The sequence below is a fragment of the Diabrotica virgifera genome, chromosome 10 (genome assembly GCF_917563875.1).
Source record: "Diabrotica virgifera virgifera chromosome 10, PGI_DIABVI_V3a".
NCBI classification, from domain to species: Eukaryota; Metazoa; Arthropoda; class Insecta; order Coleoptera; family Chrysomelidae; genus Diabrotica; species Diabrotica virgifera.
Genome location: NC_065452.1, coordinates 19,510,401 through 19,536,918, shown reverse-complemented (window position 1 = coordinate 19,536,918; position 26,518 = coordinate 19,510,401). Strand labels below are relative to the sequence as shown.

Genomic DNA, 26,518 nt, shown 5'->3' with positions numbered 1-26,518 from the left:
ATCTCTAAGTGCTGTATGTATTTAAAAATCGACTTATTTTGATGTTTTTACTGCTAAATGCCCTGGTCGCGTATAAGTACAGTAAAACCTCGATATAACGTACTAATTGGGGGGACGGGATGTCCGTTAAAGCCGAAAGTCCGTTGTATAAAAATAGATTTAAAATCAATAATTTTTTTTTAAATTATGTAGATACTGTATTTACATACAGTGTACAAATCTTTAAGTTAAAAAATGAATACAGTTTTGTCACTACTTTTTTACTTTTCTACGTCATCTAAAAACTTTCTGCAACTGGTTGACAAAATTATTCACTGATTCATGGGCAGTGGCGTGCTGGAACTTTTCATGCGGCCCGGTGATTTTATAGAATAGCGGCCTCCCATCCTCATTTTACCTTCTATGATCAGGATTTTTATTCGTCATTTATAAAACAAAAATATTATTTTTAATTCAAACATAAAACTTTGAATATTATTTGCAGTTAGTCAGAAACTATAATTTTCTGAATAAATATAATATATGAATTTAATGTAATTAAGATAAAAGTAAAATACAATTTTGAGAATTTTTCAATTATGTATTAAGTCGAATTTTCGTAAATCAATTATACAAGAGTGTACAAATACAAGTGCAGTACAAATACTTTAATTTGACAATATTTAAATGTTTTTGTGAGAAAATTTGTTGATTATTTCATCATTTTTAAACTCATGCAAAGCTTCTTTTTCTATAGCCATTAGCATAAATGTTTACAAGTGATCTTGTGTTAACTTCTTAACCGATTTTTTATGTATTTCAACGTTGAAAAGCTTCTTTCACAAGATACTTGTGCCACTGAAAGAGTTAATAAATGCTTATATACTATATTTAAATTTGGATAAGCACACTGATATAAGTTGTCCTTATGCAAAATAGCTTAGCAGCAAGCTATAAGTACGATCTTTACACTTTTTAATACCACACGGAAGTGAAGTTTTCACGGTATCAACAACATTGTCATTTGTTACTTGATTATCACTTACATTAATAATATCATCTCGTATTTTCTGTCGACTGAACATATTCGTCACTAGCTCGATATTCTATAAATTCAGCATTTTGCAAAATCCTATTTTTTTATCTTCTTCTTTAGGTGCCATCTCCGTTACTGAGGTTTACAATCATCATAGCTATTTTAATTTTTGAGGCAGTAGCTCTAAATAGTTGTTTTGAGCTGCATCAAGACCATTCTCTCAGATTCTTCCGATGCTTCTTCTGCCATCTATCTTTCCTTGCATTATGAGTCGCAGGATGCCATACTTCTCGCCCCGCATCACATGTCCGAGATACTGTAGTTTTCTTTCTTTAATTGTACTTCCTTCTCTTTACCTATTCTTCTCAGTACTTCGTTGTTCGTAACTCTATCTACCCAGGAAACCCTCATAATCCTTCTATTTTTTTTACACAATTCTATTTTTTATTAACAAAATCGACGATTTAGGTCGTCGTCGAAAAAAAAAGGTAGGTATAGGTACCTACCATTTTCTATTGTATCAAAATTTCTAGGATGTAGATTGCTTATATCATCATAAAACGATTTGTCTTGATCAAATAGTTTTTTGATACTTCCAATAATTCGGTCAAAATGTTGAAATGGACTTCGACTTCAACTTTTTTTCTAAATTTAATATAGGTTGGTCGTCACTAAATTCACCATCTATCCTTTTCTTCTTTTTGGATTGGGTTTCTTTAAAAACATATTATTTATTATTGTGGTAGAGTTATTCTTTTCTAATTCTAAATTCGCCCATGTAATAAATGAAATGGATGCTTTTTTATATTTTGATAATCATTCTTAAGAGATTTTAATTTTTCAAGACTTTTTTTAACCATTGCCTACGCAGATAAAATATCCAAACCAGCTGTTTGCAGATATTCAGAAAGAGGAGTTGTGATAGTAAATATCGTCAAAAAGGTTTTATCAATCAGGATTGTTTCGAATGTTGTGATATTATTCAAGTGAGCTTCAGATAAATAACGAGCGTTCTCATTACCACGGTTATTGTTAATCTCTTCTAAGCTTATAATTACTTAAAAAAATTGTTTGTTGCATTTAAAATATTTTGTGTAAAAATATTATTTGACAGGCCTCAAGAGGCAAGGGCGGATCCAGGACCGATTTTCGGGAGGGGCCATAGACTTTTTTTGGAGAGGGGTACCGGATGGTCTTGGGATAATTTTTAAAAAAATTTGGTTTTCAATGGTGAGTTTTAAGGCACTTTTCACACACTTTTAATTTTAAGTGCCATAAAGACATTCAAAACTTATGGTTATTAAAGTATTATTAAAGTTAGTAAAGATTCCTACACATTTCTTCGGATCCAAGTGCAGTTCTTTCAACAAGTTTAATACTATTTTTCCCAATGCTTCTCCTGTCAGACCTTGTTATTTCCCTCTTTCTGATTTTCAGTAATTACTTTTATGTTCTCATAAGCGTCAATGACCTTAACAAAGTCTTCACGAATGTTGTTATTGTGTATGTATGTTTCTAAATTTAGAGAAAGCTGTTCCACGTGGGATACGTCGGTCATTTTGTCAAATATGACAGAGTAATAATTTGCACTTTGAACCTGATTCATTATTTGTGCAATTATGTCTTCATCACAACATGTTATCGATTGATTTTGACTGGTGCTACTAATGTATGTTGCTCGGGAAGATGCTGTGGATAGGTGTTGTTTAAGAGTCTTATCTCCTGATTAGATTTCAAACCTTAACAATTCCCCTCATTGTTAGGTCCAGCATCTTCGTCCAGAAGCAGAGCAGAAGGCTATCATCAGGATGGCCTCTTAGAGGGTATTTTATCGACTTAAGAACACTATAGGTTCTATTATTAGTCGTAGTCTTTCTCTATTTTCTTGTACCTCTGAGAGTCTATCTGGTTAATGACTGACTTTTGCGGGTTGCGATAACTTTGTAGAAAATCCAGCCCCACCTGAACGCACTCCTTGTGGTATGATGTTTTTTCATGGGTTTGTCTTTGACCATGACTTTGGCGAAAGATGTTAAATGTTTCGTGACATGACTTTGGGCTATCATCCCTTTATTGTGACCATATTTTTCGTTAGAAAAATAAAACGCAATACTTGATAAACAATCCTTTTTGACTGTGCGAAAGTACCAACCAACTCCTCTGTTCTAAGTGCTGGTGACCCAAGTAATGCTTCATTTCTTTTCTATTCTTTGTGTGTACACAATATGGAAATTGATACGATTTTGATGGCTGCCAAGGTCGTTCTAAAAATGGGCACTTTGTAAAATTATTAACATTTTGATTTGCAAAACATCCTATGTCATTCTATAAGAATTTTGTTAATGCTGTTGTTCGATTCTAGTTTAGACAACATATTTACCTCTTGTTTTGTACAAATACATGTGTTTGAAACTAAAAACATTTGAACTGCAAATATTTAAATTTATATTTTTTTAAATTCTCGGAAGGGGCCATGGCCCCCTTCCTGGATCCGCCCTTGGTCAAGAGGCCTCAGTCTCTCGGTGATTGCACCGATTCATTTATATGGCCATAGGTGTCCGTTAAATACAGGTCCGTTCTATCGAGGTTTTACTGTATATTGAAACATCACTTTTGTTCTATTATCTGACACTCCAGTTCTAATTTAATTAACATCGTAGATTTGCTGTTAGCTGTTATAACCATGCATTTTGTCTTTTGTGAGGAAATTAACATGTTAAATTTTCTGGCGATTATGTTAAATTGGTGCAGCATACGTTGTAAATCATGTTCACTTTGAGAGATTAGTATTGCGTAGTCTGCATAGCAGATTATTTTAAGTTGTTTTTCTCCCATTTGGTATCCCTTTTTAATATCAAAACAAAAAACAATATAGTCCAGGAAAAAGTTAGATCATAGACGACAATGATATGTGGCCATTTCTTGTAAACTTTTTACATACCGAATTAATTTTTTTCTTACATTTTGTGCGAATAGAAAAATACAAGAGACTGTTGCTGTTCATTTGTAATCTTCTCATTCAAAATTCTGGTTTGCGTTTATTATTGTGTCGATGTATGCAAATTTTCAGGCCCACTCAAAACACTAATCTCGAAAGATATTATCATGTAAATTATCAGAAGAGGCTATTAAGCAGTCCCGTATTTAAGATAATTTTTAAATACATCAGGAGAATACGAAAGACAGAATATAACAGGAAAAGAAATTACGCTAAAGAAGAGACAATCATCGAAAAGATAGTATACCTACATACAACTTTACAGCTATTCATGGGCGCCGCCAGGATTATTTTCACGGGGGTCCATTTGAATTTCAGGGGGTGCATATCAATTTATACATACTCAGTGGCGGATCCAGAAATTTTTTTTGGGGGGTCATGGATCTTGTGACTGATTTAATTACTTTTCTCTGATGCAAGGCCATTTAGTCTTATCACCCCTAGGATAAGTGTGTTTTCAATTATTTTTTAGATGGACCTAAAGTTTTCTTTTGTTTGACAGCTCTCGGTTTTTCTTTTTTTTAAGATTATGGAATGGACCCCGTGACCACCCCTTTGGATCCGCCACTGTACATACTATCAACCAATAATAATAATAATATCGTATGGCATTTTTGCCGGGGAGATCCTTTCGGATAGTTCCAGCGCCAATTACATCTTTAACCCTGTTTCAAGTAACTAGTGTCGATGTACACTAGCCCAGGGGGACCGACGGCTTTACGTGCTCTCCGAGGCACGGTGAGACGGCTCGTGTCATTATTGGAAATGAAAATGGTTTGTCTTTGGCAGGGCTCGAACCCACGTGCACTGGCGTATGAGGCCAGCGTTTATGCCGTTACCCACGGCCGCTCACACTATCAACCAATATAAATAGAACTATACATGAATAGCTATGCACTTTCTATTTGTACAGGGCTGTAATTGCACACCCTTTCGCCCACTTCGTCGCCAATATACAGTGTGTTAATTTGAAAGGTACCACCCTCTATAATTCGGTCCCTATAGAAAATCTAAAAATATGCAAACACACGTCAAATTTATTTGTTAGAGGGACATTTTATGGACCAATTTTCAACTACATTACATCAACCCTCTAGCGGGAGCGGACACAACCCCCAAAATCTTTAAAGGAAAAAGGGGAAAAGGTCGTTCAATCATCTTTTCAAAAATACCACATACATTATATTTCTTTGTTGCAATGTTTTGACACCAAAATATTAACTTTAGAGATATTTCACTTGGAAATTTCAGTCCAACATCGAATATATTCAAGTATAAATCACAAATTACTCAATTTACATATTAAGGTTAAGTTTTATTCTAAACTATAAATTTTTATATATTAGCAACATGAAATTTGACAACTTGCATCAAAATAGCATGAAAAATAGAACACGTTTTAATTTTTCGTCCAGCACATGCGCAGTTGCATAATCTGTCTTGCATACCCAGCAAACAGACCGACGTGTTAAAGACGTGAATTTTGGGTACATTTGTCACCAATATACGTAAATTGCTTACGTGAATTTCACGTGAAAATTTCGTTGGAATGTCACATTGAAAATACGTCTTTAAATTACGTGAATAACTCGTCTTCAATAGACGTGTTATTTACCTTAAATAGCAATAAAATGTTTCGGGAAATTCACGTTGCAAATATGTGTTGATTAACGTATCTTTTAGGGAATGTATATATTAGTATTCACGTGAAAGATACGTCGTCGGTTCACGTAAATAATTCGACCTTAATTAACTTATGATTCACTTAATTATTATCCTCATATAATATGATATAAATAAAACAAGCATAATATAAAGTATTAACAATGTATTTATTTAGTCGAATTTAGATACTTTAAAAACATTTATCTGGTATAACTATTATACAAGATAATGCACAAAAAATGGTACCGACCTACAGACACATTAAAAAATATGTAAACACAACACATGTCAATTTTTATTTCGAGGAGGACACTTCTTGTTTTTTCTAATTGCACCATCGGCACTTCAACGCTCGAGCAGTGAGGTAAACATTAATACGAAAGACATTATTATAAATAAACCCGCCTAAAATAAAACGAGGGAAAGAAAGCACTTCACGTTTCACTTTTTGTTGTGAGAACTGTGAGAAGCTGATAGCTGATTTAGAGGTTATGATAATCGATTATAAAAATCGATTATTTTTAAGTTAAAGTTAAACTATTCTACTTACTTTAAATTAGTATTACATATTTTCTTTTTGTTTTTAAATTTCTTCTACTATTAACTAATTGGTCTTACTAAAAATCTATTTCATTACCAGAATAATATAAAAAAAATAATCCTTTAGAAACATGTTATTCGATAAATCGATTAATTTAGTTTTCAAACCAACTATGTTAGTCACGTGATGGTATTTAAAGGTGGAGAAAGGTTTGGTAGTACGTCATCACCGCGCGCGATTTGAAAATTAGACTCAACATCATTTTAGCTCCTGTGATATTTTTAAAGAAATAAATAGCAAAAATAGCTTCAAATCAAGATTGGATTGAAATACAAATAGTTATGCTAAATGATCTTAAAAGCGAAATCATAAACTTTTTGTTTAAATATTGGTATTATTTTCATTACTTTTACGTGAAATACATCTAATTTTTCGACGTCCATAAAATACAGTGAGTAAAATTCAAGCGATACGTATTTAATTAACACCGTTGTAAAATTTTGTTTTCCAAAATATTTCTCAAAATTTAACCAAAGGAAGTTATTTCTGTTTCGTGATTATTACGTGAAATAAACGTACATTTGCGATGTAACCGGCATTTACAACTATTTTAAAAAACATGTACTATATTCGTCATTATGATTTTATATTATTCTAATGACAAACATGTATAAAGGAAGCACTAATATATAGGTAAATGATTTGGCACTGAAATCCGTTTTTTCCCGTCATAAATCACCGAGTTACGTATTCGTTGAAATTTGCCGTAAATTTAACGTAATCATGACGTAACTGGGCTCAAGTCTGTTTGCTGGGTAGCTCCTGCCTAGCATGAAAATGACATAATGTAAAACAATCTGGTATATATAGGTACGTACATGGGCTTGTATTGTTATTTCTACCAGTGCCGATTTATCTTAACTTCGGGTCCTCCTGGGCGCTGGAGGTTTAGAGGCCTCCTTCATTGCTATTCGTTGTCAGTTTTTTAACAAGAAAACACATGCATTGACTATAAACGTTTATTGTAAAATCCATAAAATATTTTCTTAAACAAGCAAGAAAAATAGCAAACGTAAAAAATAATCCAAAAAATACATTTAAAAACATAAATAAAAAACAGAAAGTTCCACAAAACAACACACGACAAGCAAAAAAACATATTCTAAAAAATACGTAAAGACAAAAATTAGATCACTTTTTTTCTTGACTTGGCATTCGCAAACTGCCGTATAATATTATCACAATTTAGTTTCTCCATTTCTTCATTCTCTATATACAATAGTGATAATAAGTCTAGGTTTTCTTGACCCAAATTTGACCTTTAAATATGTTTTTATTCTTTTTAAATCTAGAAAGACCGCTCGCATGACGCATTAGAAATTAGTATCGTCAAATAAATTTGCAGTAAAGTTAAAATATTGGGAAAAGTTGCCTTTACATCCTGGATGATATCAAATTTTTCATAAATTGTATATTTATTCAAATTTTGGCATAACGTTACAAAATGGGTAATTTAATTATGTAAGTTCTCTTTGGTTTCATCAACATCGTTTTTATGTTTCTCGCATAAAGTATTAATTGACGTCTTGACTTCTTCTTTATCTCTAGAGTAAAAAAACATCTAAAAGCTGATGTTACATCCTTGTAGCATTCAATTCGAGATTCTGAAAACAGCGACTAATTTTTTAGACTCTAGATTTTCTGGACAGCGATTTTTTTGTCGCTGAGACTACAAATCGCAAGTGGAGTGCTAGCCATAGCTGTATAATGCCAAATTGCAATTTTTGGAATCGCTTTACTTTTGAACATTTGAAAGAGTGTGTACCTATTGTTTGGGTATTGGTATTTTCGAGATTAATTTATTCTTTATCTATAAATTAGATTTATGTATATCTATTTTTGTATTTCGTTTAATTATTTTAAAAGGACTTATTTTGTTCCTATTTTAAAAGAACTTATTTTAAAGCCGAGAAGTGAGATAAATTATTATTTACGCCCCACAATTCAAAATGAAATTATTAGAAATTAAAAAAACTCAGTTTGTGCGATTATTTTGGATACAATTCTAAACATGGCCATTGATTAATAACCTACACAGGTTTTACCCACTACTTAGGTAGTTTTTAATCAATGACATGGCGAAATCTGTCAACTTTCTGTAGTTTTTGGAAAAGGGCCCCGCCACAAACGCTGACACGGGGCCCCTGTGGGCGTTTGCAGTGTATTGGTGTATCTGCATATGAGATTTTTTTCGGAGAATATGTAGAATATTTAGCGACTTTATTTTTTTATCATTAAAAAGAACGGGCCCCTGGGCGCCCGCCCCAAGCGCCCAGTGGATAAACCGGTACTGATTTCTATGTGAAAAGGGTGGACTCTGGAAAATAATATCTAAAACATTATTTCAACAGGAGAGGATAATATATGTGTTCGTTATTTTCTGATATTATTTTGAGTGATTTCAGTTTGACCACTTTAGCTGCTGTTTTCAGATTAGTGAAGATTTGCATTTGTAATCAGCTGCCAGTTGTAAACAAATAAAGTATAATATCTTTATTAAATATTGTTTATTTTGGATGAAAAAATACTAGATACGCCTCTGTTTTTGCATCGAATTAAAAGATGTAGATCAAGTTTCTGAAGTAACATGTAGTACTGTCCAGTAAAGTTCAATAATCTTGTCTTTCCAATATAAATATCACCATTTGTCGTAAATGTCAAAGTTCCAGGGAATAGTATACAGTTATATATTTATGGGGACCGTAAATGGTTTAATGCAGAATGAAATTTCAGTTTTACTTCAGTTTTATTGCTTTTCCAAAAAGTTACAAAAAATACACCTAGGAACTGGAAGGGAGAAATATACCGATATACATACTTTTACTTCGAGGTAGCTCGTATCTTTCACCTTCTAATACATGATCCAAGTACATACTGCATTTTTCGTTCTTTCATAGTACCTATTCATAGTTCCTTTTGTTTTTCGTCGTTAGTGATCTAATCCTTTGTATCTATGAAATTTGCAGTATCCTTCTGTAGATATGTATACAGGGTGTTTCTTTAAGAATGTCAATCTCTGAGTTGTAGATTTTAGACCTCAAAATATTAAGTCTTAACCCAAATCACTTATAAATAAATACTTGTAAATAAAATGTGACTCCTTTTACTGAGTTAGGTACAGGATGCTTTATTTATAAAATATTTTATTTATTTTATTTTTAAATAAAAAACTATTTTGCTCAGTATTTTAAAACTATTCGACGTATCCTTTTCATACTTGGCTGAAAGTGTAGGTACTACAGTCAAACCCGCTTATTGGAATAGCCGCCGTGCCAAGAAAAAGTATTCATATAACAGGGATATTCTAATAACCGATCATATAAGCCTAGTAAAAACGTTTTGGGACCTCAAATTTCTATTCCTTAAACCGGGATATTCCTTTAACCGGTATTCTAATAAGCGGGTTTGACGGTATACACCCTATGAAATTATGTTAAATAAATGTTTCTGGCTATTACCAGAGGCGTACGACAGGGGACAGTGAATGGTAGACCCTTCCCAAATTCTACGCCACTGGCGGAATTGCCATTTTAGCGCAATTTTTTGATTCTCCAATCTTGAGCATCTTGAGCATCTTGATTTGGTTTTCCCAGTTTGATGATATGGCCCAGATATACATAACATTTTTGTATACTATGGTTTTGCATTGTTATATTTGTCTGATCCTGGCTCATTATTTTTGTTTCTTACTGTAGTTCATTTTTAAATCTCTCGCTTTGAAAACTTCATTTAATTGCAGTAACATTTCATTTAATTCTTGGATATTATCTGATATTAAAACTATGCCAACTGCAAATCTCAAATGGTTTAATATATCGACGCCTCAAAGCAACAGTAGGATATGTCAAATATTGTAGTTTCGAAATAACTTTTTTATATTTGAATGGATTTACATGGAATTTTGTTTGAGTATATAACTTTACAGGCCTTACATAAATATTTATATTAATTCATAAAAAAGTTAAAAATAATTGGAAAAAAAGTTACTTGTCCTACTGTTGCTCTAAAAGAAATGTTCATTTCATAAATAAACATTGTTTTTCGCTTAAATTCAATGTTAAATCTGCCACCCACCTGTCTCTTAGCAGCTTGAACATTGAGTGTAAGCGAAAAGTAATGTTTATTTTTGAGATAAACATTATCACCTGTTTTTCTGACAGCAGAAAAATGTATTTTTAATTCAATAAATTGCTTACATTCTTCTTTTTGTGTCAAATAATTTAATAAAAAAAAATATTTTTTGAACACACTGTATAAACAATTATGTTAATATTTACATTACTGTAGAGAGAATGAAATACCCTTTCAAATGAGCTATAACACAACCTCTACTCTCATTTAAAAAATCATCGATTACGTCATCACAACCAGATGGATGACGTCAGTAGTATGATGTATATGGCAAAAAGTCATAATTTAAAAATAAAAATCGAACTGTCTCAGGATTTCTCTCCAAATTCACCTCTTCTCGAGATAATGAATTTATTCCAACTCAAACGTCCTCACTGTATAAACTTATATTGTACTGAAGTTTTGATTATAATTTTACAGATTTTATTATAAAAAACAAAACAATTTTGTTGTTCAAACATTTTATTAGATAAATTATAAACTCAATATACATGTTTTCCGACAATTTTAAAACTTGACAACGAAAATGACAAACAAAAGAGAATGAAAAATTAATCAGAATTCGTTGTGGTCACATCGGATGCAGATAACGATGTGAAAAAATTATGGTGTCTCTTTGGTATTAACTTATCGTTGCACAAACTCATTAAATCATTATTTTTTTAATCGGTATCGGTGGTGCTTGCTCATGGCAAGAATTAAAGTTGGCATTTCTCTCTGGCTTCTTAACTTTTTGGTAATATTGATAACATCAAATTCTTCCTGTTTGAATGAACTCTTATAGAAAAATTTTCCAGGTTCGCCTTTCTTGACTTTAATCCATTTGATGTCGTTGATTAAAACTTTTTGGCCTTTTTCATTAACATTAAAGTTCGCTCCCATGTCTTTGGCTATTTTTTTCCAATCAAAAAATTCTTCAGTTGACATCTCAGTAACTTAATATGGCTTACCTTTCTTTTTAGCTTACTTAGCAATGGTGGCCAATTCAGATGGAACATAAATTGGACCATTTTTAAGTATTCTTGTTCTGTCCTTTTCAATACAATATACTAAATATTGACTTCTACTAGATATTTTAGATTTTTTATAACTTAAATTGGCTGAGGCTGAATTAATCATTTTTATTCTCACAATACAACTTTTAATATGAATGTAATAGTAAAACTGTGGTAAGATTTCTGAAGATAATAAATATTGTGGGTGCAAGCCGTTTAATATAAACAAAGACAAATATTCGCAATTCGGCAATAACTACATTAGCAGTAGGATTTGAGTAAAATAACTTAGTGTTGCATTAATATTTTGTGACCAAAATTAGTAAACGACAAAATACAACAGTAGGATATGTCTGTTGTTTTAGTGTTACAATAGCATATGAGTTAAAGAGAATTAAGCTACACAAGGATAAGTAATATTGTGAAAAAAGTATTCCACTTTTTATTTATCTTAGTGTTACACTCAACAGAAGGGTTTATTTCCAATCATTTGAAATGGTTACCCCAAAGTCATTTTTTTTACATATTCTACTGTTGCTTTGAGGCGACGATATATATACCCTTGTTGTTTCACTCTATGGTATGCGGAAAAATAAACAGTACTGCATTCATATGCCTCAAATTTGTATGTGTCAGGCACCGAAACGTCCTGATTGATTTCCGAACGTCGTTATAACGTATGTGAATGTCGTGATAATGTTAGGTGCTTCAGAATGGTTCTCAGTTTTGCAGAAACAAATTTTATGGTGGGGTACTATTTTCAATCATAAGGAAAAGGTCACGAAAACGGTCCAAGCTTAAAATCATCAATGGTTTCAGCAGGACGGGACAACCTGTCACACTGCCAGGGAGTCTCTTCGAATACTGCGCGATAATTTTGGGAGTTGCCACTCACCAGAACTAACGCCACCTGATGCATACATGTGGGGAATGCTGAAGGAGTCAGACAGATCTACCGTCTACCATTTCAGAATTGCGGACTAGAATTAAAGATTTTTCCGTGCCAGAGGCAGTGGCGGATCTAGAAATTTGCTTTGGGAGGGGAAATTTGCCTTAGGGGGGAACTTCCAATGAAAAACCAACCAAAAGACATAAAAAAAGATAAACTCAGATTACATAAAAGACATAAATAATAACTTATAGGCATTAATTTCCCTTAATTTTTCTAACTAGCGTGTTTATTGGGTTGAACCTGTCTTTTGTGGTATCGGTTTCATGTCAGCTAATATATTTTTATGTTTGAACAATTTTTTTTCTTTAATTTTGGAGCTTGTTAGGGGGGAAATTTCCTCATTTTCCCTCCCCGTAGATCCGCCACTCACCAGAGTGCATCTTTAGGATCTGTTTTATCGGGAAACTCGTCGTGAATAATCAGAGCCTATTTTACTTCAAATCAGACCCGAGGCACTACACAATTTTCGGGTCCCTAAAAATATAATTTAATAATAATAATAACAACTTTTTTAAATGTATTAATTATTTAAAAGAAATATAGTTGCACAAGAAAATAAAATTTTTATTCACAATAAATAAAATTTATAAAAATTAAACATTGTTTAAGGGGATAGGCGCAAACTTTCGGTTTCAATGCTATTTAAATGCATTCATTTTTTTTCGAAGCCTGAGAAAACTAAGTATTTTTGAAAAATTTAAACGCAGAATGAAAAATTTCGTTACTACCGAGGGCCGAAAGTCCCTGAAATCTTCGATAATGTTTATTTTAATAAGTTACAGGGGTAAAAACAAGAGAAACTTGAGTGTGATTTTTAATTTTAAATACATACCTTATTCAAAAGAAACTTTTTATTTATTCTAAGGGACATTCGGCCCTCGGTAAGAATGTAATATTTAATTGTGCGTCTAATTTTCTTAACAATATTGATTTGTTTTTTGAGGATTTGAAAAAATGAATGCATTTAAAGAGCATTGAAGCCGAAAGTTTGCGCCTATCCACTTAATTATAACTCTTATGGTTATCATTTATCATTGCGTGTTCGTACAACAAAGAATTTTGAAAATTTGTTTTGTTATTGTAATAAACATGTTTTGTTTGGTGATATTTCCAGGCCCCATGCAAATACGGGCCCGAGGCAGATGCCTCACGAGCCTAGTGGTAAAATAGGCCCTGTGAATAATGTTTGCAAGGCTATAACATGTATACTAGATATATAAATAATCATAAACATTTGAATATTCATTTCAGTACTGTTTATTTTACCTCATACTGTATTTCCATATATGTATTTCCAAATTATTCTGAAGTTCTCTTTCGGTTTTTGCAATTAGCACCAGATCGTCAGCAAATGCTCCTTCCTAGATCTTCACTCTTTCTGTAGCCTATCCTAGGGTAGATTTCTATACCCTGCATTCAGTTTTTTACTCCTTGTTGTGCATTTCGTAATAATTTCGTCCATATTATATTAGAAATAGTGTTGGGCTAAGTGCTCCTCCCTGTCTTAAACCTCCATTTATTGTAATGTATTGGATGTTGAATTATTACTACGATGTGGTATTGTTGTCTTTTAAGTTTTGCATATAGCCATAAAAACAAAAAATATATAGACTTAAAGTACTTTATTGCTTTTCAAAAGATCGATACACTTTTGAATACGTTTAAACCAATTGGTAAAGCAGTTGTTATTCGAGTCTTCAGTTGACACCTGTTAAATCGCTGTTTTAAAGGCTTCAATCTCTGGCGACTGGAATCGCCGTCCTCGCATTGAATTCTTGATTTTTGGAAACGTGAAGAAGTCGTTGGGACTTAGGTCGGGGCTACACGGTGGATGGTTTAACGTTTAAAAAATCGATGTTTTGAAACTCCAAAAATTCTATCTTCTTTTAGGCAGTGTGAGCACTTGCATTGTCACGATGTAGGATGATTCGCCTTTGTGTGTTGCTTTGTCCGAGTTTCGCGATAACTTCTGGTAAACAAACGGTTATATACCAATCAGAAGTAACCGATCCTCGATCTTCTAAAGCAACTGTTGCCACATGACCAGATTTTGACACAAAAGTTGCGACCATTTTCTTTGACACGCTTGAGAACGGATCACTTTTGTTGGGTTTTCCTCGTCGTGAAACACCCATACAGCGGATTAGCGTTTATTTTCCGATTGGTAGGAGTAAATCCAAGATTCATCGCCACTGAAAATACTATAAACGTTTTTTGAGCTACCTTTGTTGAACCGTTCCGATGTTTTTCGACACTAATTGACGCGAACCGCTTTTTGCTCTTCTGTAAGCAAATGGGGGATCCAGATCCAACAACAAACTAAATTCCCAACACCCAGTTATTCATGTAGGATCTTTTGGATCGAGGTCTTTGCAATGCCTAAAGATGCTTTTATCTCCCGGTATGTTACACGGCGGTCATCTTTAATCAGGGGCGGATTTATTCATTAGTGGGCCCGGTGCTAATTCTTGTAGAGGGCCCTACCCAACTCTTTTTTGACAAGGCACTTCAAAAATTAAAACAATATAAACTTCAGTACATTTAAAATTATGCAGAAGATACAAGGCTAAGACAAGGTAACGCTTTTTTTCTTTGTTTATTTTCAACAAATGCTTTTATGACACTTTCAAAATCAATTTCCCCCAATACGTCCTTCTCAATAGAGCAGATCGATAACGAAACTAATCTGTTCTCGCCCATTGATGACCTTAATTTATTTTTAATAAAGCTTAATTTTGAAAATGATCTTTCGGATTCGCAGTTCGTGATAGGTATAGTTAAATATATTCTTAAAACAATATAGGTATTTGAAAACACTGAAACAAGGTCTTTTTCGATAATAATATCCAACATGTCTTTAGGTGTTACTACAGAATTCTCGGAATCAGGAAGAGATAAAATAAAATTTTGAAAAAATATAATCTCTTCGATAAATGCCTAATCTATATCAAGCGGGTACGTTTCGTACCCGGTTTCGTAAAAAATAAAATTGCATAGACAGATTCGAACCCCGATGCAAATTTACTGCTTTTTGATCGATTGTTTTGAAGCATATATTTTTATTAAATCATACAATGTTACAATGAGTCACAATAAAACCATTAAATTTACTTAATCCTTTTATTCTTTAAATATACCAATCAAATAAAATTTCAATACATGTAAAACATAAGACAACTTTTCGTGCTTATTGCAACTTGCAAGGCTGTAAAAGATTTTTTCTGTGTGTATTACCGACTATTACCCTATTTTTAAAAACCAATTATTCAGTGTTTATTGTTAATTATTTAAATAAATTACGCATGAAAACGAACTTACAAAGTTTCAAAGTAAAGGTTGTCCCATTAGGTTTTTAAAGAAAAGTAAAAACCTCTATGTAATCATTAATTTAGGCTAAAGTTTAAAAAACCAATATAAGAAAAATTACCTGCTTTTCCTTGTTGAAATAATTGTGCCGTCATCTGAAGCGTATCCTTTTTCAAAAATATCTTTTTATTTTGCCCAAACTTTGTTTTAAAAAAGGACAAAAACTGTTCGGAATTAAATTATGTTTTTTTATTTGATTAGGCTAAAAGTTGCGCTAATATAAATTAAGTAAATGAACTCACCTTTCGCTTAGCAGCTCCGCTTTTATGCTGCTTAAGTGACATTATAGGTAGTTACAAGCGTATAAACGTAATGTATTTAAACAATATTAATTAGCACTCACAAACACTAGAACTAAAAATTAATCCGAACCGAATAAATAAAATTCACCAGCATCAACTCACGATTCACAATCTAATGATAAATAACTAAAAGCTAACGCCAACACAAGTACGTATGAATTACTAATATTGTCGTTTTTGACATTCTTCAGGTACTTTACTTGGTTGTAAACAAAAGCTTTACTTGTTGTTAAGCTTAAAGGGTAAAGTAGGTATATTTTATATTTCATTTCTTAACTTTATGGCACCCATTGAAAGACATCTATTTTTGTCAAACACCTTTAACTTTCAGAGCGATTTAAAAGCATTGTATTGTAAGATTTCCGAAAAGGAGATGTAAAAGTATACCTGCTAATCTGTTGCCCTTTATGTCATGTCATAAAAGGGTGGTTATCGGTGTTCCTTTCCTTTTCTCTCAGAAAAAAGATTATATGAAATTGTCAATACAACAATAATTTCAAAGTAATTTTTACAATAAATAAGAGGAGTTTGGTAGGGTAAGTACGACGGCGCGTCAGAATGCCAAATACGTAATTTTAGACAAATGTGTAGGTCTTCTGGGGGCCCCTTCAACCTGGGGGCCCGGTGCTACAGCACCTCTAGCCCTCCCTAAATCCACCACTGTCCTTAATTAGCTGACGATTCACATCAATGTTTTGGGTGGACCTGGTCTGGATTCGTCGCTGAGACTGGAGCGACCACGTTGAAGTTCTCAATACCAGCGGGAATAGTTGACTGGTGTGATGCTTCATTCTCAACACACAGAAACCATTTCAGCGTGACATTGTAACTCGTGACCATTTCTGCGTGACTCTCCAAAAATTGTAAAAAGGCATTGCTTGAAAATATTCTCGGCTAAGATCCATTTTTCGACCGACTTGCTAATTTCAAAAATTCACTGTTTCTACACGACTTTTATTGGTGGCGCCCTCTAAGCCGCTATATGCAAAACTAAAAAGATAGGCCATTACGACATTGTTGTTCTCATTGTATATTTTTTGTATCATTATTAGTAGCTTGTTCTCCATTCCTTTTTCTCTTAATGTTTTCCATAGTTTCTGTCTTGGTACTTTAGCAAAGGTTTTTTCTGGCTACTAGACTATTAGGCCGTACAATTGATATACATATATGAAGATTAAGATTTCAGATTCCCCAATACTCTTAACTTTACTTTCTAACTAATCTGCAAATATTAACCTTTCTTTCTTTCTTTCTTTTTTGTTTATTAATTTTTTTCTTGTAAACCTTTAGCTACAATCATCATTCTCTTTGCCTTAACCCTAAGCAGGGTCGGCTTCCCTAATTGCATTTCTTATTTCTTTACACAACTCTATCTTGGGTCATATCAATATTAATCACCTTTACCAACATGTTCTGCCTAATCGTCTCCCCCAGGTCTTCTTTGGTCTTTCTCTCCTACTCCTTCCAGGAATCTGGACTTCAGCAATTCTTCGTATTGGGTGATTAACGGCTCGACGTTGAACATGACCAAATCATCTTAACCTATGTCTCTCTTATTTTTGCATCAGTTGGTGCCACACCTAGACTTCCCCTAATATAGTCATTTTTAATTTTATACTTTTTTTGTCACTCCACTCATCTATCTAAGCATTTTCATTTACGCCACATGCATTCGTTGTTCTTCTTTCTTTTTCACTGACCAACATTCAGTTCCGTACATCATAGCCGGTCTTATGGCTGTTTTATAGAATTTTCCCTTCAGCTTCATTGGAATTTTTCTGTCACACAACACACCGCTCGCTTCCTTCCACTTCATCCATTCAGCCCTAATTCTACTGCATGCATCTCCATCTACTTCTCCATTACTCTGTAATACCGATCCTAGGTACTTAATACTATTGCCATTCACAATCATTTCACCATCCAATGATACCATTTAATTTGTAGTAACTCCATCTTTAAATGAACATTCCAAATACTCTGTTTTTGTCCTGTTAAATTTTAAACCTTTGTCCTCCAGAGCTTGTCTCCACTGTTCCAGTTTTTGTTCTAAGTTTTTTTCACTATTTCCTACTAACACTACATCATCAGCATACATTAAGCAACATAGAATGTTACCCTGTAGTTTCGCTATTATCTGGTCCAAAACTAATGAGAATAAATACGGACTAAGCACCGAGCCTTGGTACAATCCTACTTTTACATGGAATGTATGTCTCTCCCACACCTGTCCTAACACTAGGTAGTCGTTACTCCCTCATACATATCTCTCACAATCTTTACATATTCACCAGGGGGTACCCCGTCAAAATAGCCCCGTCGAAAAAGCTCCGACAAAATAGCCTCGACATAATATCCCGCAAACAAAATAACTCCGACAAAATAGCATGCAGACAAAATAGCCGCGGAAAAATAGCTCACCGACAAAATAGCCCCGACAAAATAGTCCCGACAAAAAAGCTCCCTTCAGAAATCATCATGAAATAATCCCTTAAAAATATATTTTTGGGAAATGGTAATTATCCTCTATTCAGATGTTTATCGTAACGATGATTCCGCAGTTCTGGATTATCTTAGAAGGATTTCATACAATCTAGAAATACAAACGTCAATTCTTTATTATTTTGTTTTATAATTATTTTTATCATATTCGAATTAATATACTGAACCTTTTAATTTTTACATTGAAACATTATCTAATTATTATTTAGTATTTGTTTGCTAATTATTTGGGATATGTTGTGTAATAATGTTTTGGACGAGAATGTATTAAATTCGCTATGCTATGATAAAATAAATGGTAAAACATTTTATTTGGGGTGTTTTCGCCGGGGCTGTTTTAGCTTTTAGCCGGGGCTGTCTTGGCCGGGACTATTTTGTGTGCGATCTATTTTGTCGGGGCTATTTTGTTTACGGGTTATTTTGTCGAGGCTATTTTGTATCCGGGCTTTTTTGACAGGGCTGTTTTGACCGGACCATTTTAACGGGTCACGTCACCAGGGACTCCTTTCTTATTGAGTGCCGAAACTCTCGAGGAACTCTATCATATGCTTTCTCAAGATCAATGAATACCATAATATGAACGCTTGTTTCTTTAATACTGTATTTTTCCATCAATTGTCTTATAATGAAAATTGCACCTGTTGTTGATCTGCCCTGCATAAAATCAAATTGATTATCGGATATTCCGTTTTCTTCACGTATCTGTCTATCGATTACTCTTTCATATTTTCATGGTCCGACTTAGTAGTTTTATAACCCTGTAGTTTGTACATTGTTGTATATCTCCCTTGTTTTTGTAAACAGGTACTAATATACTGCTTCTCCATTCCTCTGGCAACGACCTGCATTCGACCTGCTAGCCAACTTGTTCCTGTCTCTCCCAATGCTCTCCATACTTCCCCAGGAATATCATCTGGCCCCACAGCTTTTCCTTTCTTTATTTTTTGAAGCGCTTGAGCCACTTCCTCTTTTGTTATTTTGGTGACCATTGCTGTTACTGTCTCCGTTAACTCCACAGGCTGTCTGTCAAAGTACTTTCTCCATCTTTTTTTGACATCCTTTTCGTGAATTAGTATTTTATTATTTTCATCTCGGATACATCTGATCTGATTAAAATATTTTGCTTTCTTTGCTCCCTGTTTGGCCTGTTTCGCCTTCCCTGGTATCAAGATGATCGTATAGGTTTGAATACGCTTCTGCTTTAGCTTTTGCTACAGCTACTTTCGCTTCCTTTTTGGCGACCATATAGTTTTGAAGATCTGTGTCCGATCTATTTTCTTGCCACTTTTTGTATAATTTTCCCTTTCTTTTATTTTTCCTTCCACTTCGTTTGACCACCACCAAGTCTCTTTATGCGCAAACTTCTTTCCTGACGTTTTCGCAAGTATTTCAATAGCAGTCTCTCTAATAATAAACCTTTAGCTAAAATATAGCAAAAATACTCATTATTACAACTTATTATGCAAGACAAAATCCGAGGAAAGTGAAATGTGGGAAGACGAAGAACATCCTGGCTTAAGAACTTACGGGAATGGTTCGAATGCAGTAGTGTAGAGCTATTTAGAGCGGCAGTCAACAGGGTCCGCATTGCCATGATGATTTCCAACCTTCGATAGAAGATGGAACTTAAAGAAGAAGAAGCTAAAATATAGGTACTGTTGAATGTGAACTTGTTGTTTAGATAAATGAAGAGTGGAGATAGTATACATATAACGGGCCAAGTGACAAAAATACACAATCGAGAAAAATGAGTTTTTATCTGGAATCGGAACACTATGCTTAACGGCGGACGCTATCTGTTGAATTTATTAGAGCTTTTTCCAATGCAACTGTCATTTGGCGCATTGTTGCATAGACCATTATAATGAAAAAAAAAAAAGAAATATTGATTTTTTGTCACTTGGCCCGTTATATATACCAATTCTTCAAATGTTCTCTGAATAACCCTGTATGAAAAATAAAATACTCCATTAAATCGGCCATTATTAAATATTAACGGTCAAAGCATACAGATTAAGTTTGTAAAATTGGTAACATGAATTTTCAATTTGGTAACCAGATCCTTATTAAAATAAAAACAAGATCCTTGCGAACTTGCTTGTAGTTAAAGTCTTCTTGGACAGAAGGGGGGAGATGTTAACTGAGTCGAGTTTTATAAGAGCAACTTTACAAAATGAAGACATTGGCTTAATATACAGACTGCGGTAGTGTGTATATTCTTGACTTGACGATGAGGTTAACTGTACATATATGTTTGTGTTTGACTGTGATTAGTTTGAAGGTATATGCTGAAGATGATTTGGAAGGTGTTGTAGTTGAAGCAGGTAGGAGAACCACGATTAGGACATTACACTGTTCATTGTAGATACTGTTCAGGGAAAATGTTTAAAGTACTTTAAGTTCAATAATTAAACTAATAATAGTCTTATCAAATAAAATTATAATACACGTAAATAAAAATGTAATTCCGTACAGGTTGGAATCTTATCAAAGATTAGGTGAGAAGAAAATATATTTTCAAGAAAGTATATTTTGATTTATATAAGGGGATCATCGTTTAAATAACGGAAAATGGGCAATTTTTGCATACAATTTACTTTTTTAATTGATGCGGTAACTCATGTTTTTATGAAGGTGTTTACACTTTTTTCTGCAAAGTTAAGGGAAAAATCCTTTATACAAAACTTACTAAATTAAATTTGACCCTTAATTTATTTAAATAATTCTAAATAAAGCTGGAAAAACAAATTTGCAAAAAAATATTATTTGCAAAATCTATAAATAAACACTAAGTTGCGTTCTATTTCCAATATAAAGCAAAAAAAAATTGGTTGAAATCAACAGTTTTTGAGATATTTAATTTGTTTATTAAATGTTACCATTTTTTCATTTGCAAAAATGCGGTTATTGCCCATAGATGCACTGGTATAAGATCTCATTTTTGTTTTTATGTATATTTTCGATAAATGCATTGAGAAATCAAAATTTCAATTAAACTCCCCTCTAAAATGGTGTTTCAAAAATGTTATAATTTGTTTATAACGTGTTCTTTTAATAACGTCGCGGAGATTAAAAATTTTGAAATGCCGTTCCGATATTTGTATTCCCTGACAATTTTTCAAATATTTTAAAAGAAAAAAGTGTGTCTAGGACCATTTTTTACCGAGATAGCTTTTAAAAATTCATAATTTGTTTATTTATCAATATTAACATGTTAAAACTGCGTGAGTTACCTACTACTTTACAATACAATATACTAAAAATTGTAGAATATTTTGAAAAACAATAATAATTTTCTTAGCGGCCTTAAATGAAAACTTTTTGCCTGAAAACTGGTAGAGGAAATGGTTTGCAATATCTCCGTTAATGAGGGAACAATTTCAATGTTTTTTTTTTAATTTGGGCGCACATATAAAAACAATAACATCTACATCCTTTTTGCAATAAATATTCACCAATTTGTTATAAGCAATTTTTTTTCAAATAAATATTGGCACAATAGATAACCGCAAAACAGTATTGAAACAAATTTTTATATTAAAAAATTAAAACAAAAATAAAAAGATGAAAAATAGTAGATACCTACTGAATTAACATTACAAATTTGTTAAAGAAACACAAAAACTTTTTTTTTGGTACATTTTTGGAAAAAAATGCTGACAATAAATCAATTATAAATGAAAATTGTAATGATAGCTTGCTTGCATGAGGAATAAGGGCAATAGTTCTGTAATTATTGCTGAATACGGTTAGTGATCCTTTTTTTATGGATACGGATAAAGACTGATTCGCTCCACTCATCAAATCATTCACATGTGATCCATAATTATTATGTTGCACCTATCCATATAGATTAGATTCCATCAAATTCATAGAGCAAGCCAATATACATATTATGTCACTATTTCATTTGTTATCTCGTGCATTCTTTTCCATTTTTACTTTCTCTTATTTATGTTAAGTGTCGTTGTTTACCTATTTGTTTATTTACATCACCTCGGAGAGAAATTTGATTTCTTTATGGTATTTTTTCACAAACCCTACCTTAGTCTTCACAGAAACATCTTTTTCTTCTGGTTCTATGGTAACTGTAAGTGTTGCCCAAATGCAAGACCAAGACGAGACTTAGACAATCTTGGTCTTGGTCTTGGTCTTGGTATTGCGCTCCCGGTCTTGGTCTTGGTCTTGGTCTTGCAGCAAGAGTCTTGCAAGTCTCGCAGTTGCCCATTAGCCTATTGCATATCTTAGAACAACGTAACAGAGAGGTACATTTTAAGCTTGAATATCAGAGCCATAGTAAAGATTAGCCAAATTAATAAATATCTAAACAACTGATACCGGGTGGGGTTTGAACCCACGATCTAAGTGATTCCTGCCTATGTTCTAACTAACAAAGTTAAAACTACCTCTTACAATCCACAAAATTTCATTTGCATATCTCAACCGGTTTTAGAGCAATAAATAAATCGTCAGTTTGTAAGAAAAATTTCAACCCCCCCTATTTGGTAAACAAAGCATTTATAAACGTTTATAAAGCAAACTGTCATTACTTTTTCGTGCAGAATTCCCATTAAAGTTTGCCATACTTATTTAAAAACATTCTGTATTGATGAAAAACATGGCTAGTTAAAAAAGTACCTAACTTTTTTATTATCCAATATAAGTGAATGAATAAAAAACATAATGTTAAGAAAATATGAGGCTATAGTTGGGTTTTAATTTCAGTATGCTATTGCATGCTAGAATAATAAGTTAGCATAATACTAGAATATTCCACAGAGTGAGAAAAAACACAGTTTGATTGGTACACCCGGTATACACTGACAATAATTGACCTGTCTAGCAACAATATCTATTATTACTGCGATATTTATAAAGAATAAGACAAAATATTAAAAAAAATCACTTAAATTGGACAACAGGTTTAGGAAATTTGAGACATTAAAAATGACCCGTTGTTAAGGTGGTGCGTTAATTTCTTAGAGAAGTGTATATATCCTTAAATTAATACCTATTTCGGTATTATGTTTACACGATATCCGGCATTATCTCTATACTTTTGTCTGGTTTTGATACTTATAAATAATACCCACGCTGTTTCGGCAAATTTTGTTTAGCCGAGTGACCTCATAACACAGGACACAGTCAGCAGAAACAATACATAATAGTCTTACTATAATAATGTATACTGATAAAATTTCTGGCGTTTAGATTCCTAGAAAACTAATAATGAAAAAGGTATTTATGTAAATTTATATTAGTGCTAAGGTGACATATTTTTAAAAAGTTTGGATACGATATTCGATATTACTGTAGGCGTCGCAACGCAGGAATGTTGTGTTATATGAATATGATTGGAAGACAACTATTCTCAAAACCAGGACAATTAATTTCAGAGCAAAGAAGTCGGCTGCTGAGAAAGAATATACTAAAAAATTTTATTTTTACATTATAATAATGACCTCTGAGTACATATCAAATGTGTCGAGTGTTCTTTTAATGGATATTTTGATTCGCTATGTATGTTTATGGTATTGTTCGTAATGCGCATAAGTCCAATTTTCAAAATTTTTGTTACAATTTTTTTTTGTTTCTCATAGAGTATCTAAGAATATAGCCGAACTTATATAGTCCCTAAAACGACCCTCAGTTCTAACTGCAAGACGCAAGAGTCTCGCAGGCTTAGTCTTGTTCTTGCTCAAGTCTTGCACGGTAAGTCTTGGTCTTGGTCTTGCTAAAATTAGTCGGTCTTGGTCTTGGTCTTGGTCTTGCGAAAACGCAAGAACAAGACCATGACCAATTTTGGGCAACACTAAGTAACTGTAGGTGTGTATATGTGCCTTCTTCTTTTTGTGTGTTCTTCGTGTTCCTCTAAGGATATTAGTGATCATCATGGCTCATTTTACTCTGTCTGCAGCGGTACTCTCTTTCCTTCCACTTTCCTTGTATAACCAATCGCGTCAATTCCTATTTTTAATTTCTTAGTATGTGACCAAAGTAGCTCATATTTCTTTCCTTCATCATGTTGAGTATTTCTTTTCCTTTTTTCATCTTTCTTAATGTTTCCGTGTTTGTTACGTGTTGTGTCCATGACATTTTCCACATTCTTCGATAACACCACGTCTCAAAGCTGGCAAGCAAGTCTTTTTTCAGTTTTCAATGGACTTATAAGTTCATTATCTTATTTCTTAGTTTCTTATTTATGAAAAATACCACCCCATTGCTCTCTTGATTAAGTACTAAAGTAAATTCTTGTTTGAATTTTTGTTCGATATTTTCTTTGCGTGTTGATATTTTTTGTAACTAGTCGTTATCTTGATTTACATAGTTACTTTAAGTGTTGCAAACTCTTCTTTTTATGTGATGATAACGGTAGTCGATTTCCAAGTAAATATTCCAAACTGATCTTAAATCATTTTAAAGCAGTACATAACGGATTTCAGGTAGTTCATTAGTAGTCGATGATGAACATTTAAAATTTTAATAGCTAGAGGAATATACAAATATGTATAATATGTATAATCCATCTGTATTTATTTATAGACCAGGTCATTTAGCAAAAAATAAATCTATTTTTAAATACAGCATCTAGAGATTTGCAACTTTTTGCATTGTGTTCAGGATGACGCCAGGAAAAATTTCTACAATAGAAAAATGGGTGGAAATGCAAAATTGTATTTTAAAGTGCATAACATGCATCCAAAAGTACATAAGCCAAATCAAACGGGCCAGATTTTGTTCAGGGGGTTTTTGGGGCCACTGAACACGAATACGCAATCACAACCGACCTCCGAAGCACCAAATGCCCGGTACACGACAATTAGACCGAAATCATTAGACCGAAAGCAGTAGACCGAACTCATTGGACCGAAAAGCACTTTACCGAAACCTCACTAGACCGAACAGCATTAGACCGAAATGGTACGTAAATTAAAAAATATTGCAGTAAATTATGCTAAGATTTTGTATATCTGTCTTTTTGTTTATTGTATTTTTTTTGTATTATTTTATATATAGACTGTGTAAATTGTTACTCTGTACAGTCTGATGTGAAATAATTTTCTTCCGTTAAACAGGTTAGTGAAGGTAAAAATAAATTAAGGGTAGAGTAACGTTAACACCATTTTAACTGTTTCTAATAACCATCCAAATAACATTTAGTTGTAATTATATTTGTGTTATTTCTTTTACTACGACAAGTACAAAGAAATTAAGGGTAAATTTTATTTGCTTCTAATTTGCTCCTGCTTTTCAGTCTCCTACTGTTCGGTCTAGTGAAGTTTCAGTAAATTGCTTTTCGGTCTAATGAGTTTGGTCTACTGCTTTCGGTCCAATGATTTCGGTATTTTTACAGTAAACCCTGATGCGCAGGGTTACTGCTAAGGCACGTCATATGGAGTTTCGGCACTCAATGATGCAAATAGATTACTCGGAGATTTTTGGAATCGCTGAACACGAATACGTCATCAGAACCGACCCCCGGAGCACCTGGTGCCCAGGTTCACTGTTGAGGCACGTCGTCTTCTGAAGTTTCGAGGGTTTTCGGCACTAAATTGAAACAAACAGATTACTCGGGGGTATTTAGGGTTGCTTAATACGAATGTGTCATTAGAACCGACCCTCACCGACCCTCAAATCACCTAGTGCCCAAGGTGATTGATATACACGTCCTCTTCTGAAATTCAGGGGCTTTCCGACACTCCTCCTCAGTCGTTTTCTCATTGCTGAGTGTCGTGATTCCCTATAATACGAGCAACTATCTCTTTCCATCGGCTTCTGTCCTGAGCTTCCCTCATGGATTCAGAGAATGTTTTTCCACTGGCTTTCTGTACTTGATCCGTCCATCGAGTAGGTGAGCGACCTCTACTTCTGCGCCCTTCAACGTTTCCCGAAATTATAAGTCTCTCAAGATTATCATCACTTCTTCTTGCAATATGGCCGAAAAATTTTAAGACGGTGGAGAGGCAAATAGAGGAAAGTCGAGTCTGAAT

The 26,518-nt window shown here is 33.3% G+C and overlaps 1 protein-coding gene across 1 annotated transcript in view; it reads left to right on the top strand.

The window, feature by feature from the left end:
• The first annotated feature begins 20,647 nt into the window (after window positions 1-20,647).
• Window positions 20,648-26,518, top strand: part of LOC126878710 (proclotting enzyme-like) — a 76,200-nt gene continuing 70,329 nt past the window's right edge. Inside the window, exon 1 of the mRNA XM_050641574.1 lies at window positions 20,648-20,851. Coding sequence (XP_050497531.1) covers window positions 20,758-20,851 — 94 coding nt within the window. The 5' untranslated portion in view covers window positions 20,648-20,757. The remainder of the gene's footprint in view (window positions 20,852-26,518) is intronic.